The sequence below is a fragment of the Somniosus microcephalus genome, chromosome 27 (assembly GCF_052327205.1).
Source record: "Somniosus microcephalus isolate GS21.2 chromosome 27, FLI_Smic_1.0, whole genome shotgun sequence".
NCBI lineage: Eukaryota > Metazoa > Chordata > Chondrichthyes > Squaliformes > Somniosidae > Somniosus > Somniosus microcephalus.
Window position 1 is genome coordinate 41,604,924 of NC_141013.1, and position 21,363 is coordinate 41,626,286.

Sequence of the window (21,363 nt, forward strand, 5' to 3'; positions counted from 1 at the left end):
GGGTGTCCTTGTGCACCAGTCGCTGAAGGTAAGCATGCAGGTGCAGCAGGAGGTTAAGAAGGCAAATGGTATGTTGGCCTTCGTAGCAAGAGGGTTCGAGTACAGGCACAAGGATGTCCTGCTGCAGTTGTACAGGGCCTTGGTGAGACCGCACCTTGAGTATTGTGTGCAGTTTTGGTTGCCTTATCTGAGGAAGGACGTTCTTGCCATGGAGGGAGTGCAGCGAAGATTCACCAGGCTGATACCTGGGATGGCAGGAATGACGTATGAGGAGAGATTGGGTCGATTGGGCTTGTACTCACTGGAGTTTAGAAGATTGAGAGGGGATCTCATCGAAACCTATAAAATTCTGTCAGGCCTGGACAGACTAGATGCAGGAAGGATGTTCCCGATGGCCAGGGAGTCCAGAACTAGGGGTCATAGTCCAAGGATAAGGGGTAAGCTATTTATGAATGAAATGAGGAGGAATTTCTTCACCCAGAGAGTGGTGAACCTGTGGAATTCTCTACCACAGAAGGCAGTGGAAGCCAATTCATTAAATATATTCAAGAAGGACTTAGATATATTTCTTAAGGCTAAAGGGATCAAGGGGTATGGGGAGAAAGCAGAGACCGGGTACTGAATTTGGATGATCAGCCATGATCTCATTGAATGGTGGAGCAGGCTCAAGGGGCCGAATGGCCTACTCCTGCTCCTATCTTCCATGTTTCTATGTTTCTGTGCCTCGATGCTGGGTGGTCCGTCCGGTTTTACTCTTATTGTTTTTCCTAGCGGTTTGATACAACCGAGTGTCTTGCTAGGCCATTTCAGAGGGCAGTCAACAGTCAAGCACATTGCTGTGGCTCTGGAGTCAGACCAGACCGGGTAAGGGCAGCAGATTTCCTGCCCAGAAGAGTAGGACCAGATGGATTTTTATGACAAAACTGTATTTTCATGGTCACAGTTACTGATACTAGCTTTTTATTCTCCACTTCTTTCATTAACTGAAGTTAAATTCCCCAGCTGTCAGCGTGGAATTTGAATTCATGTATCCAGACCATTAGCCCAGGCTTCTGGATTACTTTTCTCTTAAGCAGTCCCTCCGAACCGAGGATGACTTGCTTCCGCACTAAAAAGGAGTTCTCAGGTGACTGATGAGTCCAATGCGGGACCTACAGTCTCTGTCACAGGTGGGGCAGACTGTGGTTGAAGGGGCGGGTGGGTGGGGTGCTTGGGTTGACGTGCGCTCCTTGCACTGCCTGCGCTTGGCTTCCGCTTGCTCCCAGCGAAGAGACTCGCGGTGTTTGGCGCCTTCCCGGATGCTTCTCCTTCACTTTGTGCGGTCTTGGGCCAGGGATTCCCAGGTGTCGGTGGGGATGTTGCACTTTTTCAAGGAGGCTTTGAGGGTGTCCTTGAAGCGTTTCCTCTGCACACCTGGGGCTCTCTTGCCGTGCCGGAGCTCCGAGTAGAGCGATTGTTTTGGGAGTCTCGTATCGGGCATGCGGACAATGTGACCCGTCCATCGGAGCTGATCGAGCATGGTCAAAGCTTCGATGCTGGGGATGTTGGCCTGAGCAAGAACATGGACGGCGGTGCGCCTATCCTGCCAGTGGATTTGCAGGATCTTGTAGAGGCAGCGATGGTGGTACCTCTCCAGTGCTTTGAGATGCCTGCTGTACATGGTCCATGTCTCTGAAGCAGAAGGGTGGATATCACTACTGCTCTGTAGACCATGAGCTTAGTGCCGGGTTTGAGACCCTGGTCTTCAAACACACTCTTCCTCAGGCAACCGAAGGCTGCACTGGCACACTGAAGGCGGTGTTGGACTTCGTCATCGACGTCTGCCCTTATTGACAGTAGGCTCCCAAGTATGGAAAGTGGTGCACGTTGTCCAAGGCCTTGTCGTGGATTTTGATAATTGGGGAGCAGTACTGTGTGGCGGGGGCAGGTTGGTAGAGGACTTTTGTCTTACGGATGTTTAGTGTAAACCCCATGCTCTCGTACGCTTTGGTGAAGGTGTTGATGATGGTTTGGAGTTCGGCCTCTGTGTGCAGACGCAAGCGTCATCTGCATACTGTAATTCGATGACAGAGGATGGGATGACCTTGGATCTGGACTGGAGGCGACGGAGGTTGAACAGTTTCCCATTTGTTCTGTAGATTAGCTCCACTCCAGTGGGGAGCTTACTGAGGGTGAGATGGAGCATTGCAGCCAGGAAGATAGAGAAGAGCATTGGTGCGATGACACAGTCTTGCCTGACCCCGGTTTTACGTGAATTGGGTCTGTGGTGGAACCGTTGGTCAGGATCATGGCTTGCATGTCGTCATGAAGCAGGCGGCGGATGGTGACAAACTTTTGAGGGCAGCCGAATTTGAGGAGGACACGCCATAATCCCTCACGGTCGACGGTGTCGAAGGCCTTTGTGAGATCAAAGACGGCCATGTACAGCGGTTGGTGCTGTTCCCTGCATTTCTCTTGTAATTGACGTGCGGTGAAGATCATGTCCATTGTGCCCCTTAGTGGGCGGAATCCGCATTGCGACTCTGGGAGGAGCTCTTCGGCCACTGGGAGAAGGCGATTTAGGAGGATTCTTGCGATGACTTTCCCTGTGGCAGACAGCAGGGAGACTCCTCTGTAATTTCCGCAATCGGACTGGTCACCTTTCTTGAAGATGGTCGCGATTACGGCGTCTGAGATCCCCTGGCACGCTCTCCTCCTTCCAAATAAGAGAAATGAGTTCATGTATTTGCGCCAATAGTGCTTCTCCGCCATGTTTTAGTGCCTCGGCGGGGATTCCATCTGCTCCTGAGGCCTTGTTGTACTTCAGTTGTCAGATGGCCTTTTCAAACTCATGCCGGGCTGGGGTTGTGCCGAGATGGTGGCGGGTAGCATGCTGTGGGATGGAGTTGAGGACACTCGCGTCGAAGACAGAGTCGCGGTTAAGGAGATCTTCGAAGTGCTCCTTCCAGCGGGCACCGACTGCCACTCTGTCCTCGATGAGTACATCTCCGTTCTTGGCCCGCAGTGGGGTAGGGCCTTGGGTGCTTGGGCCGTAGATGATCTTGACTGCGCTAAAGAATCCACGCACGTCGTGGTTGTTGGCTAGCTGCTGGATCTCCTGCGCTTTCTCCACCCACCATCTGTTCTTTAGATCGCGAGTTTTTTGTTGGACCTCGGCCTTCAGGTGTCTGTAGAGCTGCTTTCCTGCTCTCGAGTTCTGTTGCTGTTTACAGATCAGGAATGCCTTGCGCTTGCAGCTCATTAGCTCCTGGATCTCCTGGTCATTCTCGTCGAACCAGTCTTGGTGTTTCCTGGTCGAGTGACCGAGCGTCCCTTCACAGGTGCTGATTATGGAGGCCTTGAGTGCAGACCAGACGCTGTGGGCACTCTGTGTCTCTGCATCACTGGGAGTCGTCAGGTTGGTTGTGAGGCACAGGCTGAATAGGGCTTTCTTAGCGGGGTCTTTGAGTGCTCCAGCGTTGATTTTCCTGCGGCATTGTTTCTGTTGCCGCCGCTGTTTTGGGGCTACATTGATGGAGATGACAGAGTGGATTAGGCGGTGGTCTGTCCAGCTGTCGTCAGCTCCCGTCATGGCGTGGGTGATGCGGACGTCTTTGCTCGGATGATGACGTAGTCCAGCAGATGCCAATGCTTGGAGCAAGGGAAGCCTTGCACTTGTCTCTGACGGAACAAGGTGTTGGTTATGACAAGGCCATGTTCTAAGCATTTCGACAGGAGGAGGGTACCATTGGAATTGGCTTTCCCTACCCCTTCTCTGCCGATCACGCCTCCCTAGAGGTCCGTGTCCTTTCCAACTCTGGTGTTGAAGTCGTCAAGGAGGATCAGCTTGTCGCCCGTTGGGACTCGGGACAGGGATTGTTTGAGGCTGGAGTAGAGTTCCTCTTTGGTCTCGTCTGTGGCTTCCAGTGTTGGGGCGTACGCACTGATGACTGTAGCGCACTGGTTCTGGGCGAGGGTGAGCCACAAGGGAAGTCTCAGACGCCCAACCAGTTCATTTTTTATGGCGACTCCTACTCCATGGAGGCGGCGTTCTTCTTCAGGTTTGCCTTTCCGGAAGAAGGTGGTGTAGCCACCGCCTTGCTCCTTGAGCTGGCCTTCCCCTGCCTGCAGGGTCTCGCTTAGGGCAGCGATGTCCATGTCGAAATGTCTGAGCTCCCGGGCAACGATAGCAGTACAGCGTTCCGGTCTGTCGCTGTTGGGTTGTCCAGGAGGGTCCTGACGTTCCAGGTCCCGAGCTTCATTTTAAAGGGTGGAAGATGCCTGTGCGTGAATTCTTTTAACGTGGGGTGGCCGTTGCACACCAGCTACCACACGGGCTTGATAGGGCAAGGTCTTGGATTACTAGTCCAGTAACCTAACCACTATGCTACCGTCCCTGTACTGATTGCAGTCAGCAAGGCCATTAGTTTCAAGGTCTGCCGGATGGATCATTAACCCAGAGACAATAGAAGCTTGTGCGGAGACTGAAGACAGAGCGAAGAGCGGCCCAAGCACAGTCTGTGCCCGGACATGTACATGCTGATAATGGGAGAAAAGATGACTGGATGAATTCTGCTGCAAGTTCCTGTTTTGGGGTTTAACCAGGGGGCTTGGGACCACCCTCAGTGTATAAGATTCAACAGCGAGCACCTGGAGGGTGCACGAGGACGAACTGCAGAGGGAACGTGGAATGAAGTTACCACTTCTACCAAAGGACCACCAGGGTAATGTAATTCTCAACTGTACCTCGTAAACTGCTGCCCAAATACAGTGATGTCTTACTTATATCAAATTAAAGCCACCACTGTTATCAATACGGCGTCAGCTTCAGACAATTGGAAAAAGAGTCCAAAAAGGGCTACGAGAGGAGTAGACTGTGCAGCACTGTCGCAAGCGTGGGACAAACTGCACAACAGCGACAAGAACTGCCTGGGGTTGGGCTGCCCACTAGATTGCATGTGGTTTGCTTATGGCATTGAGGAAGAAAGCTCTTCCACTGTCACAGTGCAGCATCATGTCATTCTGGATCATGGTCACATCTTACTGATAATCAGCATTTTTTTTTTTTTTTTTTTTAAAAAGAATAATTTCCAGATTTAAAAAAAACTATTTAAATTCATAAACTGCCATGATGGAATTTGAACTCATGTTATTTGCGATTTTCAGTCCAACCCTCTGGATAACTAGTCCAGTAACATAACCACTACGTTACTGCACCCAGAGATAAAGTTGCTTCAAATTAGTTTTGAAAGGTTCTGAACGTTTCTGGTCAATCTTTTTTTTTTGCATGCTGCTTCTGATTTGAAACTCGTAGCAATACTTTGACAGAAATAACGACCAGCATGCCAAAGTTGGGTCTGCATTTATCATTTTTGTCCTCTCATCCAAGTTGTCCAGTGGTGACTGAGTAACCACTGTACTATCCGGACGGATTTACTTGCAAAATTAACAAACTAATCCTCTGCTGTACAGGAATATGACATTCGTCTATGCTTTTCTGAGTTACTAACGGTCATTTAACTAGTGCTATCCGCTCTACTTTTTGGTCATATCTAAATATTCAGCATTGCACTTCAAAGGCTGGATTTTTCCAATCTCGGTGGGTCCGTGACAGGTGACAGCTGTGGCGTGTGGGGACCCTGCATCGGTCTCAATCCCGGCCTCCAACAAGATTTTCCATTGATGGGGCTTGTTAAGCCCACCCTGCAAGGTACCCGGCCAATTATTTGGGAAGCGGGTCTGATGACATCATTTGATGGCGTGTCATCAGCCGGTTTCCTTAAAGGGACCATGTCTACAATCAATTTGACAGTTCTGCTGTCAGTGATCTGCAGCATTGAGGTGCTGCAAACACTGCACAAAGGTGCACGGCTGCACCCAAGGCTCTCCCATGAAACCCTCCCACAGCACACAGGGAGGTTCTCTTCCATTCCAATGGGCAGAAGAGACCTCCCCAGGAGATCAACGCAGCCTGGTTGCACATTGCACAGGAGGACACAAGCAGGGATGTCGTCAGGAGGACCAGGCTGCAGTGGCGCAAACCTTTCAATGATCTCAGTAGATAACGAAACGTTACTGCAAAGCCACACTCAACCTCATCCTGCTGTGCCACTCATCACATCCCCATCACTCTGCCTTCCCTACCCTACTCCTGCACATCCTTACTCACACCAACTTACCTTGCACCTCCACCCATCCTTCTCGATTTACATTATCACTTCCCATCCCATTAGCAACCCCTCACACTCACCCTCATCCTTGTCCAATCATACTAACTAACAACACACAAGAGTAGGCAGTTGAGTGTTATCGCCAATGTTCATGTAAAGTTTCTGTTAATGTGTTGCCAAACATTGAAATATTTATTTTCAACACTTTGCCTTCTTGGTCAGATCTATGCGCACCTTTGGAACTGGCTTAGTGAGTTGCAGTGAATGGTGAGACATAACGGTAACCCCCGCCCCCCCCTCCAATGGTGGTGAGTGTGAAAGGAATGGCTTGGGCATTGTAGGGATGCTTTAGGTTGTTGGTGTGGGGTGGTGCCAACCTGGCACATCATGTGGCAGCCAGAGTGTACAGCATCAAGTGAAGTAAATGTGGCCATGGTGAGGCCATCCCTGGCCTCCCGGGCAGCAATGTGCTTGGGTGGTGATGCCCTCTGTCCTGTGCAGCATCAGGCGATTGTGGAGAAGGTTGGTGTTGTTGTTGGTGCTGCTGGTGTTGGGGCTGATCGTGCTGGGATTCTGAGGACCAAAGTGAGATTTTTTTCAAGGACACCGATGCTGACGGAATATATGGCAGCTGAAGCTGAGATGACACAAGGTGATCTGTCAATGGTGAGAGAGGTTGCTCCAAGGAGTTGACACTGGATAGAGTGTTTGCTCCAAACATTTCAAACCTCCATAAAGCTGAAAAGTGTATTCCAAATGCTTTAGGCTCCAGCTTAAGAACATAACATAAGAAATAAGAGCAGGAGTCAGCCATACGAGCCTGCTCCGCCATTCAATAAGATCATGGCTGATCATCGACCTCAACTCCACGTTCCTGCCCGATCCCCGTATCCCTTAAATCCCCTAGAGTCTAAAAATCTATCGATCTCAGCCTTGAATATACTCAAAGAATCAGCATCCACAGCCCTCTGGGGCAGAGAATTCCAAGATTGGAAATTGAACAGCTGTGAAATGGTCGCTTTAATACCACTTTTGCAGCTGTCAACCATTCACAGCAATGCAGAGTCATTGAGAACCCGACACACTTACCTGACGTGATCCCCGAGCGCCAGGAACCTCGTAAAAAACATGGAAAAAACGTTCGGACCTGGTAAAATGCTGCTTATAAATACCTATAAGCAGCTTCTTAAGTATCTCAATTGCCTGACCCGCTGCTTAGTGCTGGGTCTGCAAACCGCAGGCAGAGCCCGCACTTGAGAAATTAACAAGGAGGCGGGTCCAGAGCGGACTTCTGCCCCGTTGTCAATCACTGCCATTTCGACAGCAGACCAGACTCTAAACCTGCCCTCCGAGTGCCTGCAAAATTCAGCCCCAAGTGTTGTGGAGCTTTAGCAATTGGCCACATGCTTAAAGCAATCCGTCAGCGAGAGCGAGATGTTCAAAGAGTTTAAGGATTTCAGTGGATAGTGTTATTGAGTATAAAGTTTCTATGTTGAAAGTTGCATTGGAAAAACTTAGTCCAGCTATGAAAGCCACATTATATTTGGATGGCCAAATGTTTCTTTGTTGGAAGTGTGTTCCAACTGCTCTAGTCCTTTTAGCAGACAGTGACTATCGCCAGAGGAACGCTCTAGGCATTGCTCAAGTATTTCATATACACATTTAGGGGGGGAAATTGGCAATTGGCTCGCGCCCCCCAAGGGCACTAACTTCACCAGGGCACTACTTCTAGCACCCCGAGAAAGTTAACTCCCCCGTGCCTGAAAATGAATGGTAGCGCCCCAAGCAGGAGGTGGGGCGCTACTGGAAGCGCTCCCTCCTCCCTCTTGGGGCGCTCCCATGGAATATCCTGCACCGGGGCCCTGCTGGACCACCGGGGACCAGCAAAAGAGCCAGGCACTCAAGAGGAGTGCCGGGCTGACGGATCACGGCCAGCACCCCGCAGGAGGCCAGAGGGGGCAGGTGCTGGCAGGCGGCCCAAAAAAAAATACCCTTTAATTGTTGCCCCGACCGCAAGAACGCCCCCTGACCCAGTCGGACATGACGTCTGGAGGTAAGTCAGGGGGCGCGAGGCAAATTTGCGGCCGGGGTGCTGCGCACAGCGCTACCGGCTACCACCACTGCTAATCTCCCGCTGAATTTCATGGGAGGCATTAGCGGCTCCACGCCTGGGCGCTCGCTGCTTTTCCCCCCGGGGGCACTAACGGGAGGCACAAAGCAACCGAATTTCCCCCCTCTGTCTCTAAATTGTAGGCAGTCAGAGCAGACGGGTAATTCGGACCGGAGAAGGAGGGAGACCATTAACCTATGGCACAGAATCAGGATGCAGCTACATGAGAGTTGTTGGTTCTGCGTAATTTTTAATTAAATAATGTGAGTAACTCAGTTGCGATGACGTGCATAATGCGAGGCTGATCTGAATTTATTACCCTTTGCTGACAGCACAAAACTAGATAGCGGAAAGGCAAGGAGTCTGTACAAGGCTTTGGTTCACGTTGCAGTTGTAGTTTTCAGTAGCCCGCTACACAAAAAGGATACTAGTGCCCTAGAAAAGGCACAAAGAAATTCGGGTCCCCACGGGTGAGTACGCGCTGGGTACTCACCCGTAGGCCCAACGAAAGTGCCGGTTTCGTGCATGCACTGGGCATGCGCGGGAAAGCGGAACTTCCATTCCCTTAAAGGAAGGGGTTCACAGGTCGAACGTGTGCGCCGGAGAGGCAGCGCGTACGCCTGGAGCTTACGTTTTTTTCCAGGTTTCTCCGGGAGGGTAAGTCTCCAAGAGCTACGCTTTTAAAAAGCAGGCTTTTAACAAGGTAAGTGGTGAATTAATTAAAATTAAAACATTTTTTCCACAGGTTTATTATTTTTAAATACTTTAAAGGTAAGTTTATTTTTAGCCCCGTTAGAAAATTTAATTAATTTTTTCAAAAATTTAAATTGTTTAAAATAGTTATTTTATGTAATTTATAGTTATTTTAAAAATGTATTTGAAGTTTTAGTTATGTTTTGGGGCTTATAGTATTTATAGTTTCGACAGCTCTTCCTATCAATTTTATGAATGGGCATTTCCCCGCTACCATTGGCTCTCCATGGCCCACGTGATCCCAGGGGACGCTTCAAACTAACTGCGCCCCTGGGATACGCAAGCACTGCGCGCCGGCAGTTGGAGGAGGCCCAGGATCGGAATCCCATGCGGGCCCACAGCACAACGGCCGGCGCGCTAGGTAAGTGCAGGTCGGGGGCTTGCACCCGCAGGAAGCCCCCAACCCGAATTTCTGGGCCAATGTGGATTTACTAGGAAGGTGCCTGTCATGAGAGGAGAGAGTTATACTGAGAGACTAATGAGAAAACTAGGGCTGAATTCACTGAAGTGGAGACGGTTAAACAGACTTAATAGAAGTGTTCCAAATTACAAGGGGTTTGAGAGGGCAAAAATATAAAAAAGGTTATTTTCATTGGCCAGGGAATTAACAGGCAAAAATTTAGGATCCATATTAGAATCATAAAGGCCAAGATTAGAAGGAACATTTTCACAGCACAGTGTGATTAGAACAAGGAATACATTTCCACAATTGGCTGTTGAAGCAGAGTCAGTGAAATTTGTTGAGGGAATTAGATAAATACTTGAAAAAAGTTACTAAAGGGCATGGGGAAAGAGCAAGGGAATGGGATTAAAGTAGGAAACTTTAGTTTAAAACTATCACTGCACTGGCACAATAGGCCCAAATGGGTTGAAATATCTGATCGTCGACCTCATTCTCTGGTACTATCCCCAACACTTTCAAAATTCTCAGTTACCACTTTTTAAAAAATTTTCACCCTCTACGATCACATTTCCAACCTACACTTCCTCTCCAAGGTCAGTGTCATCACCTTCCCCACCACTTCCTATTCAAGTCCATCCTGTCTGGTTTCTGCTTTGCCCACAAGGGAAACTTGGTCAAAGTCTCCGCTGACATTCTGTGCAGCTGTGACCATGACTCACTAACCCTCCTCAATCGCTGTCATCTTCGGCACTGTTGACCACTCATTCTCCTCCAAGGCCCGTCTCCATGGCAGCAGGGTCTTCTGGTTACACTCATAGCCATCCCAACCCAGCCACTACATCTCAAATGGTTTCTCCTTCCATGCCTTTGTGTGCCTCAGAGTTCCAACCTATTTTTCTGATGCCAAATATATAGTGCAGACCTGAAATTTATCATCTATCTTTCTTATAAACAGAACACACATCCCTTACGATCAGGAGTTTACCATTATTCTCATTCTCTAGGCCTTGCTTCACTGCCAACACAAACTAGACCATTTCCGACCAGGGGTTGTTCTTTATTTCTTAACTGGACAGGAAAACCGGTTGGTAAACGGTAACTAGTGGGGTGCCACAGGGATCGGTGCTGGGGCCTCAACTACAGGAAACTCTTTCATATCCGGCACCGACGGGACCGGGATGGTGCCGGTTGATTAAAAATTCCAGATAACGGAGAGGTATATCTACCAAGGCTATTTTTAACAAACAAAAATTAAAAAATCAATAAATGTGCAGTATAATTGGGTACTCACCTACAGAATGTTGTGTTAAATGGATGGTGGAAGATGGAAGAGGCAGCGCGGGAGAGTCAGACCCCTGTTACTGAGGTGTTCGGATCGGAAGAGACTTCCGACAGCGCCAAGAAGCCGAGTAGTGGCAGTTTGGAGAACTACCCCCACTGACTAACTCGGCCACCGCGGGAGACTCGGAGTCGGACTCGACAATGGCAACATTTCCGGTTATTGAGGTGCTGTTTTCGGAGTATGAATTTTGCCGGTTATTAGAGAATCCCGGATATTTAGGTGCCGTTTAAACGAGAGTTTCCTGTATTTACAATCTACATTAATGACTTGGATGAAGGGATCGAGTGTAATGTAGCCAAGTTTGCAGATGATACAAAGATGGTTGGGAAAGCAAGTTGTGCAGAGGACTCAAAGAACCTGCAAAGGGATATAGATAGGCTAAGTGAGTGGGCAAACATTTGGCAGATGGAGTATAATGTGGGAAAGTGCGAGGTTATCCACTTTGGCAGGAAAAATAAAAAAAGCAAATTATTATTTAAATGGAGATTACAAAATGCTACAGTTCAGAGGGACCTGGGGGTCCTTGTGCATGAAACACAAAAAGTTAGCATGCAGGTACAGCAAGTAATCAAAAAGGCAAATGGAATGTTGGCCTTTATTTCAATGGGGTTGGAGTATAAAAGCAGAGAAGTCCTGCTACAACTGTACAGGGTATTGGTGAGACCACACCTTGAGAACTGCGTACAGTTTTGGTCTCCGTATTTAAGGAAGGATATACTTGCATTGGAGGCAGTTCAGAGGCGATTCACTAGGTTAATTCCAGAGATGAGGGGTTTGACTTGTGAGGAAAGGTTGAGCAGGCTGGGCCTATACTCATTGGAATTTAGAAGAATGAGAGGTGATCTTATCGAAACATTAGATACTGAGGGGGCTCGACAAGGTAGATGCAGAGAGGATGTTTCCCCTCGTGGGGAAATCTAGAATGCAGGGGGCACAGTCTCAGAAAAAAGGGTCGCCCTTTTAGAACTGAGATGAGGAGGAATTTCTTCTCTCAGAGGGTCATAAATTTGTAGAATTCTCTGTCCCAGAGAGCTGTGGAGGCTGGGTCATTAAATACATTTAAGGTGGAGATAGACAGATTTTTTGCAAGATAAGGGAGTGAAGGGTTATGGGGAGCGGGCAGGGAAGTGGCTTTAAGCCCAAGATCAGCCATGATCTTATTGAATGGCGGAGCAGGCTCGAGGGGCCAAGTGGCCTATTCCTGCTCCTATTTCTTTTGTTCTTATGGTCTTATGTTAAAGGCCAACAACCCTCTCCGTGTCTGAGGATTGGCCAGTTGAGCTGCCAATCAAAGCAGTTCCCATCCTAGGTGAGAGTTCGTTGGCAGCTACCTCCTGCTGGGAGCAAATGAATGCGGCCATTTCAACATAATGGGTGTGAATGTTTATTGGAATATATTTAAATAGGCTCAAGTTGACGTGGTCTGTGGAAAGTACTTTACAGGTTGATCCATCTCAGCTTACTAGCAACATTTTAATTTAATATGTATACCAAAATCCTTCTAAATAGACAAAAAAATCCTGAAACATGATAATGCTCCCATTTGTCACTTGTCACTCTGTGATATCTGCAAACACAGGGTCAACTACCACCAACAATGCCCAACTCAAACCTGAGCCACTACCATGGATTCCAGGGCCATTGCTGTACTCTCACTGCCTGTCCAACACAAGTCCTGGAGGAGTCAACATTTCCTACAGCCCAACAATGCCGAAACCAACGCCATCTTTTAAATCTTCCACCAGTATCAACATGCCTCTGACCCCAATTCCATCAACCTCCCAGGCTATCGTCTCGGATGCTAAGCATCGGGTTCGACCTGAACCACAAGTCACCACCTCCACCACCAACTTATATTTATATAGCACCTTTAACGTAGTAAAACGTCCCATGACGCTTCACAGGAGCATTATCAGACAAAATTTGACACTGATCCACGTTAGGACAGGTGACCAAAAGCTTGGTTAAAGAGGTAGATTTTAAGGAGCGTTTTAAAGGAGGAGAGAGAGGCAGAGATGTTTCGCGAGGGAATTCCAGAGCTTAGGGCCTCAGCAGCTGAAGGCACGGTGCCGATGGTGGAGCAATGAAAATCGGGGATGCGCAAGAGGCCACAATTGGAGGTGTGCAGAGATCTGGAATGGTTGTAGGGCTGGAAGAGGTTACAGCAATAGGGAGGGGCAAGACTATAGAAGTACCGTATTTGAAAAAAATTAGAATTTTTAAAATGGAGGTGTTGCTGGACCGGGAGCCAATGTAGGTCAGCGAGCACAGGGGATGGGTGAACGGGACTTGGTGTGAGTTAGGACACGGGTCAGCGAGCACAGGGGATGGGTGAACGGGACTTGGTGTGAGTTAGGACACGGGTCAGCGAGCACAGGGGATGGGTGAACGGGACTTGGTGTGAGTTAGGACACGGGTCAGCGAGCACAGGGGATGGGTGAACGGGACTTGGTGTGAGTTAGGACATGGGCAGCAGAGATTTGGATAACCTCTAGTTTACAGAGGGTGCAAGGTAGAAGGCCGGCCCAAGACTGCATTCTCTAACCTTTGGAGCATTGCCCACTTATGCTGTACCTCGTCGGATTCTAGCCCTTCATTTCTTTGATAATGGATTGCCCGAGTGCTCCCCCTCACTGGTTCCTGCCATCAGTAAATCCAGAGCCCATGGCCGGTGTCCTCTCTTGCACAAAGTCCCACTCAACCATCATCATCTTCGCTGTCAAATTCCACTGGCTCCCTGTGCCTCAGCAAATCAACTTTAAGAACCTCATTTGCATCTTCAAATCCCTCCATGGTCTTGTCTCACTCGGAGCAATCTTCTGTGCCCATACCTCCCCACACACTCCACTCCTCAGACTCTAAATTACAGCTAGTTCCTGCACCCCCCCCCCGTCCCCCATGAGGCCAGTCTCTGTGCTCCTACTCTCTGCAATTCCCTCCCTAACTCCCCTTTGCCTTGCTGCCTCCTTCTCTCCCCTCAAAAGCATCCTAAAGAATAAAGATCCTGAATTTTCAGGGGACCTCCCACTATAAACTTCGTCAGACCCTCGGAGAAATGGCGTAAGTGGCCGTTTACACTGCTTCTCCGGGGGTTCCACCGATCTCCCACCAGTTACAGCAGGAGATCAGGAAAACTCACATGAAAATTCAGGGCCAACATCTCTTTGTCTCAAGTCCTTCCCCCATTTAAATGTCATCCCTTCTGCTGGGTGTCCATGGCACCACCTGGTTCAGGACTCCGACATTCTTCACAGGAGTGCTAGATCAATACAAGCTGTTGCTGGGTAAATTCTTGCATTCCAAACAACTAGTTTGATAGCTACACAAGGAATACTTTCAATTTGTAGCCTAACATTGTCAGATCCAAACAGCTGTTGGAAAGCCTGAGTCAGGGGGTGGGGCACACTATAAACACAAAACCTGCATTTATATAGAGCCTTTTACAACCTCAGGACGTCCCACGGCGCTTCACAGCCAATGAAGTACTATTGAAGTGTAGTCGCTGTTGTAATGTAGGGAAACGCAGCAGCCAACTTGCGCACAGCAAGCTCCCACAAACAGCAATGAGATAAACGAGCAGATGATTGGTTTTTGGCGTTGCTCGAGGGATAAATGTTGTCCAGGACACCAGGGTGAACTCTCCTGTTCTCCAAAAAGTGCCATGGCATCTTTTATGTCCATCTGAGGGAAGGACATCCCATCAAAAGAGAGCACCTCTGGTGGCACAGCTCTCGCTACTGCAAGATGACCCCTACGTGCTTACGTCTCAAGTGAGACTTGAACATACAACCTTTGGACTCAGGTGAGAGTGCTGAGCTGAGGCCGACACCCATCAACATCAATTATTTCGATAGCAAAATACTGCAGATGCTGGAAATCCGAAATAACAACAGAAAATGCTGGAAAAACTCAGCAGGCCAGGCAACATCCGTGGAGAGAAATTAGAGTCGACGTTTCGGGTCTAGCCCTTTTTCAAAACTGGAAAGGAAATAAAATAGATTGAAGGCAGGGCTGGGAGAGAACAAAAGAAGTAGAGAGGTATTCAAAACCAGACGAGATGGTAATAGGACAGTGGAGACAAAAAGACAGCTGAGATTAGGTGTGAAGTGTACTGGCAGGATGAGAGACAGCTGCCGTGTGGGAGAGGGAGAACTAAAGGAAAGGGAGGGGGGGGGAAGGGAAGACACAAAACAAAGGGGTGGAAAAAAAATATAAGTAAAAATGTAATAGGGGCCGAGGTTATGATCTGAAATTGTTGAACTCGATATTGAGTCCGGAAGGCTGCAAAGTGCCTAATCGGAAGATGAGGTGCTGTTCCTCGAGCTTACGCTGGGTTTCCATGAAACAATACAAGAGCCCAAGTACGGTGAGGTCTGAGTGGGAATGGGGCGGTGAATTAAAGTGACAGGCGACCGGAAGCTCGGAGTCACCCTTACGGACTGAACGGAGATGTTCCGCAAAGCGGTCACCCAATCTGCGTTTGGTCGCCCCAATGTAGAGGAGACCACATCGTGAGCAGCGAATACAGTATACTAGATTGCGAGAAGCATCAATTATTTTACTGTTATGTGAATGAGACTTTTTAACCCTTACAAATGATTTATAATTAGAATTGCGAGCGTACATTACTTGACTCCTGCTTGGTTATATAAATTACAAGGATTCTATGTGAGAACATGGCATACTGACCAGCCAAAGATTGCAATTTGTAGTTAGTGATTAAAAAGATGATTTTAAATAATATAGAATGGAGCATTCAAATTTGCTTACAGAATGCATATGCTAGTTATCATTCATATTTCCAAAATCTACTAAACGTCTCAGCTCTCATGTATAAATATTTGGAGGAGCGCAATAAATGAAAGCTTTGCCACTTCTTTTATCTGCCAGGCAGTGTCTGCATTCCACACAGACAGGAAGGTACATTCCACACAAACTGTGGTTATAAATGACAAGAATGATTTGTGAATTCCCGAGTTCCATTTGGTGAAAGAGACATGAAATACACCCACTTCCAAATACTTCTGACGCATCAAGCATATAAATCGACAGTGTTCTCCCCCTCCAAACATATACCGACTCCGATGTCTAAGAAACGGAGAGATCCCCTTTCTCAGTTCACTTAACTACCCATAAAGTCAAATGCTGAAATAATTATACAAATACGATAATGTAATTAGTAGCACAGAAAAGCGACGGGCAGCCAAGACTAGAAAAAGGCCAGCTGCTCCACCGCACGAGACCAAACCAGAGCAAAATATTTCTCCCCCCCCCCACCGCCCCCGCCCCCCCCCACATCTCAGTTCTCCCTAGTGACTGCTGGCTTGCTGCCATCTCTTGCTGTAACCCTGTAGGTGACAGCTCATGTCCTAACAAGTACTGCTTGCCTTTAGTGATCACCTTTCTCTCTCCATGCTGGATGACTATATCACTGGCTACCAAAAAAGTGCTGATAGATTTAAAAAAATTAAACTCAGCAAATACTACGATGCAGCTGATGGAGGTCGGACATCTGCTCCCCAAATAGAAGTGATTTTTCACATCTTTCAAGCCAATAATTTGCTACCGAGTCTCGAATGGGGATTTCACGTCTCTCTTTCTGAATCCTAATCTTATTTGGTAGATAACGGCAATGGAGATTTAGTGACATAATGAGTGCAAATTGTCTGGTTACTTCTGGGATCTCTGCTCAAATCAGCTGGAGACTGTCAGAATGAAAGCAGCTTTTCTTACAACTGTAAGGTACTAATCGAAATGAGTTTAGCCCGTCTCAGCGCAGCTCCTAGATGGTATGATGATTGCACAGCACCTAAACTGCCTATAATTCAACAATAATGGGGACTAAATTAGCAGTCTCATTCAGAACAGCCACAAGGATGGCTGCTGTGGGAAATGGAAATGGAAATGTTACAAGCGGCAGGAGGGAAGTGGATGAGGTTATTGTGAAGGCACATTGTTAGCTCAGAGTAAACAGACTTTACCCTGGAGCTAAATTGAGCTGCATCAGAACTGGGAGCGCTGACTGTTGATCTGGCTGCCAAAAAAAATGTTACAGCACAGAATCAAGCTCTTTAGCCCATCGTGTGTTTTGCTCTACTTAAAACCATTCTCCTGCTCGCTCTCCATACCTTGGAATATTAGTCATTGTCAAGCAATTATCTAATTCCCATTTTCTGCAAGAACTGGCAACAATGTTCTGCCCTCCCAGAAGACTTGCTGCAACAGCGTTTCTCGATGGCAACACAGCCCAGCCCAAATTCACTGTTTTCTATAGAACCACTCTCGATACACAGAACAGTGCCCTGCATCGCCACCGTGTTGCTTTCCTCTTCAGTTTGATTTCTAGTCGTCGCTACTTTAAAATAATTGATGAAATCAGTTGACCACAAGTCAACTTAAATACTTCCAATCGTTGACATTTACAATTGAGGCAAAAATTCAGCAAAGCTGCGAACAAAGTAGTTTGGTACGAAGAGTGAAAGCGAAGTTTGTTTACTCTACAACCCAAGTGTTGGTGAGGAGTGGTTTTGTTCCACCTATTGCGTAACTGCAGCCCGAGTCCAGAGCCAGGGCCCAACCTAGAAGATGGAGTCTCACTCCGCTTCACTTCAGAGTCAGTCAGGGCTTTCACAACCAACTTGAATTCCTAGTTCGAAATTAGGGGTCAACTGCGGCTCACCAGAGTCAGAAAGATGTGGGTTCAAGTTCCACTCCAGAGGCTTGAGCACAGAATCCAGGCTGACACTCTAGTGCAGTACTGAGGGAAGATAGGAACAAGAGGAGGCCATTGAGCCCCTCGAGCCTGTTCCGCCATTCAAGGAGATCATGGCTGATCTGCGACCTAACTCCATATACAGTACCTGCCTTAGGCCCATTTCCCTTAATACCTTTGGTAAACAAAAAATCTATCAGTCTCAGATTTAAAATGAACCATTGATCTAGCATCAATTGCTGTTTGCGGAAGAGAGTTCCAAACTTCTACCACCCTTTGTGTGTAGAAGTGTTTCCTAATTTCACTCCTGAAAGGTCTGGCTCTAATTTTTAGACTCTGCCCCCGAGTCCTAGAATCCCCAACCAGCGGAAATAGTTTCTCTCTATCTACCCTATCTGTTCCCCTTAATATCTTGAAAACTTCAATCAGATCACCCCTTAACTTTCTAAATTCTAGGGAATGCAACCCTAGTTTGTGTAATCTTGCCTCGTAATTTAACCCTTAGAGTCCAGGTATCATTCTGGTAAACCTACACTGCACTCCTTCGAAGGCCGTCTTTCTGATGAGGCGGTAAACTGAGGCCCCACACTCCCTCTCAGGTGGATGTAAAAGATCCCGTGGCACTATTTGAAGAGCAGGGGCGTTCTCCCCTGTGTCCTGGCCATTATATTGTAACCAACATCAATAAAATGATTATCTGGTCATTGTCACATTGCTGTTTGTGGGAGCTTGCTGTGCCCAAATTGGCTGCCGCGTTTCCTACATTACAAGTGACAACACTTCAAAAGAACTTAAGTAGCTTTAAAGCACTTTGGGACGTCGTGAAAGGTGCTATAGAAATGCAAGTTCTTTTTCCAAGTTGTACCTCGGTGTGAACCCTAAACTGCTTCACTCTGCTGCCAAGCATGGCGTGTGAATGCACCATTAATTGGAAACAGGAAGGGGAGCAGGTAAACAGATCATCTTAAACTGATCTGAACCTTTTAAAGCAATGATCTAATCCACATGTGTATTTTGCTGCCCAAATGGAGAGACAATCCATCTAAAGTGCAGAGTGGCTTCTTAAAGATGGGATTCATAGCTTTTCATACAATATAATACTCAAAACACAAACTATCTCTTCAATCATTTTCAGCTTTCTAAACGAGAACTGAACTTGTGTGAGGCTATTTATTTACATGTTATACCAAATTTACTTCACTGCCTTTTCTTCAGCTTGTTTGCTTAGTAATGACTCAGAATTTGCATAGGAACGCAATATGATATCTAAACAAACCATTGCCAATCCATGTAGGCCGGACTGTCTTCATTTTCAACTTGTCCCAGCCTTTATCAGATCTTGTGCTAGATTCAGCGGTGACATTCCCAACAGCTCCAGCCTCGGTGCATGTGCCCTTTTAACCCAATTCAACTGGGATTGATATCGATATTGAGGTAAGTAATTCCACGGCTGTCCTCATGGTTATACCGAGCTGTACACAAGCTGCACAATCTCACTGTGGGGCCAGCGGAGCAGCAGCGAGATCAACCGCCTGAGGGATTGAGGGAGTCACTCACTGAGCCCAGTGATGCTGAACTGGAGAGAAAAAAGAGAGCAGCACGCAGTGATCTCTGCAAGGTTGATGTCTATGGTGGGGTCTAGTCCCATCATTAGGCATTGTTCGGAAGAGGGTGGGATTTGGGGGAAAGGACGGAGCAGCTGAAGTTGTGCAAATTGTTAGCTAAACTCCTTATTCTGGGCTACTCACAAATCAACAACTCCGACATTACCAAACTTTTGTACATCACAAATCCTTCAAACAAATCACTTGCCAAGCCAATAAGTTTAGAAGATAATAGAATCATAGGGTACAGAAGGAGGCCTTTTGGCCAATCGTGCCTCTGCGCAAACTTTTTCTTTAAATATTTATCCAATTCTCTTTTGCAAGTTACTATTGAATCTGCTTCCACCGCCCTTTCAGGCAGCGCATTCCAGATCATAACTCGCTGTGTAAAAAAATTCTCCTCGCATCCCCTGCCAACGATCTTAAATCCTCTGGTTACCGACCCTCCCACCAGTGGAAACAGTGTCCCCTTATTTACTCTATCAAAGTCTCTCATAACTTTGAACACGTTTATTAAATCATAGAAACATAGAAGATAGGAGCAGGAGTAGGCCATTCGGCCCCTCGAGCCTGCTCCGCCATTTAATGAGATCATGGCTGATCTCCCCGAGGACAATCCCAGCTTCTCTGGTCTCTCCACATAACTGAAGTCCCTCATGACATGTACAAAGTAAAACAAGAGTGTGGTTAAATTTCACATGGAAAAGATTAAAATATGTTATGAGATCCTAAAACCCTCCGTGGGGCTGAAATTTTGAGGCTTGGATTTTCATCTTCAGCAGGGGTCACGCCATACATGGGCTGGGTGGAACCGGGGTGGTGGTGGGGGGATTTCCAGCCACCCTTCCGACCCTGCTGTGACCCCATCCCATTATCCTGGGCCGATGTTAATTATATAGTCAGGGTCGGCTCCTCAATGGGAGCTCAGCTCGGAGTTTGAAGAAAGTGTAACCATAGTGACTGATGCACGGCGGCAGGCCCCCAATTGTTGCAGCATCTGAGGGAGGGGCCTCCCTTGTGCAGTACTGCAGTCGCCTCTGTCCTTGAAATGAGCACCTTTAACTCGCCACCGCTCCGGGACGCTGCCACGGCGTGAGATTTTGCGATGTTATTTCCATTAGGCAGGCCATCGGGCGGAGCGGAGAGGGGAAAGTGAGCGGAGAGCACTGCATGCCTGTTACCAATGGGCGAGGCTCCCCCACCCGACTTTCCTTTCCGTCCAGGCAGTGAGGACCAATACCTGCCCAAACAGGTCCACCTCTTACCAGGGTCTCAATAGAAATCAGAAGTCCAATCCCTGGTGAAATAGCCCCTCCCTAGCTGAAGGGTACTGAGCCCAATTGCAGCATCCCAACGGTCAGCCTGACCCTGATCAGCTGATGCGGCCTGGCACCTTCCTGGTCTCTATGGCAACACTAGGTCAGTTTGATAATGCACTGGTCCCTCAACAGGTTATTCTTAGAAACGGTTTCCAGAAGTCATTAGTTCATCCACTGCAGTAAAGGGAACTTTTCTCTTTAAAAAAGGTTTAAATAAAATTTCGATGTACACGCTAATCCAATTGGGCGCATCGTGAGTGGAGCAGGCTGACCTCTGCGGCCCAGTCTCCAATCAACACCTCAGTTGAGCAAGTCTCCATTCTGCTAGAGGACACTTACAAAGTTTACCCAATACTGCAGCTGAAACTTTGGACAGTGAACACTGCCCAACACCACAAACGAAACAATGGTCTCAATAAGTTACCTGTTAAAATTGATCGGGTAGAGGACAATTTGCTCAGGCGTTGTGCTGTCCCACCGTAGTGTGTAGGCTTGTTCCAGCATGACGACAGGCTGGTACTGTTGATAGGATGCCCTGCGATTTACACCCTGCAGCTTCAGAGGGTGGTTCGGGTAGGAATCCTTCGTGATCAGCAGAGACAGATTCTCCGGGCGCCAGGCTTGAACATAGAGCTGAATAAAAGAAAAAAATAGTGCTTTATGCTTTTTGGAGACAGCGGGGGTTTTAAAATTTGTTCGAGATGTGGGAGACACTGGCAAGACCACGTTTATTGTTCTTTGAGTTGCCCTGAGAAGATTGTGGTGGGCCTCCTCCTGGAAGCGCTGCAGCCTTTGCGGCGATGGTGTTAGGGAGGGAGTTCCAGGATATTGACCAGGTTTCCAATAGCCAGCTGAGAGCTTCACTATGGCAACATTTTAAACAGTCAGAGTTTTCGATTTACCCTCCATGATTATTCTGACTAGTCCCCTTACGCATCAGGCTTCATGCACACCCACCTTTCAGAAATAGC

At 47.7% G+C, this 21,363-nt stretch overlaps 2 protein-coding genes across 5 annotated transcripts in view; both read right to left on the minus strand.

Annotated features, from left to right (window-relative positions):
• Positions 1–21,363, minus strand: part of cemip (cell migration inducing hyaluronidase 1) — a 247,262-nt gene that overhangs the window by 168,093 nt on the left and 57,806 nt on the right. The gene's annotated exons all lie outside the window — the stretch shown is intronic.
• LOC147100145 (cell surface hyaluronidase CEMIP2-like) overlaps positions 1–21,363 on the minus strand; it is a 114,732-nt gene that overhangs the window by 37,119 nt on the left and 56,250 nt on the right. For all 4 annotated transcript variants that reach the window (XM_085968880.1, XM_085968881.1, XM_085968879.1 and 1 more), the window contains one exon: positions 20,817–21,025. In XM_085968880.1, the coding sequence (XP_085825006.1) occupies positions 20,817–21,025 (209 nt within the window). The remainder of the gene's footprint in view (positions 1–20,816; positions 21,026–21,363) is intronic.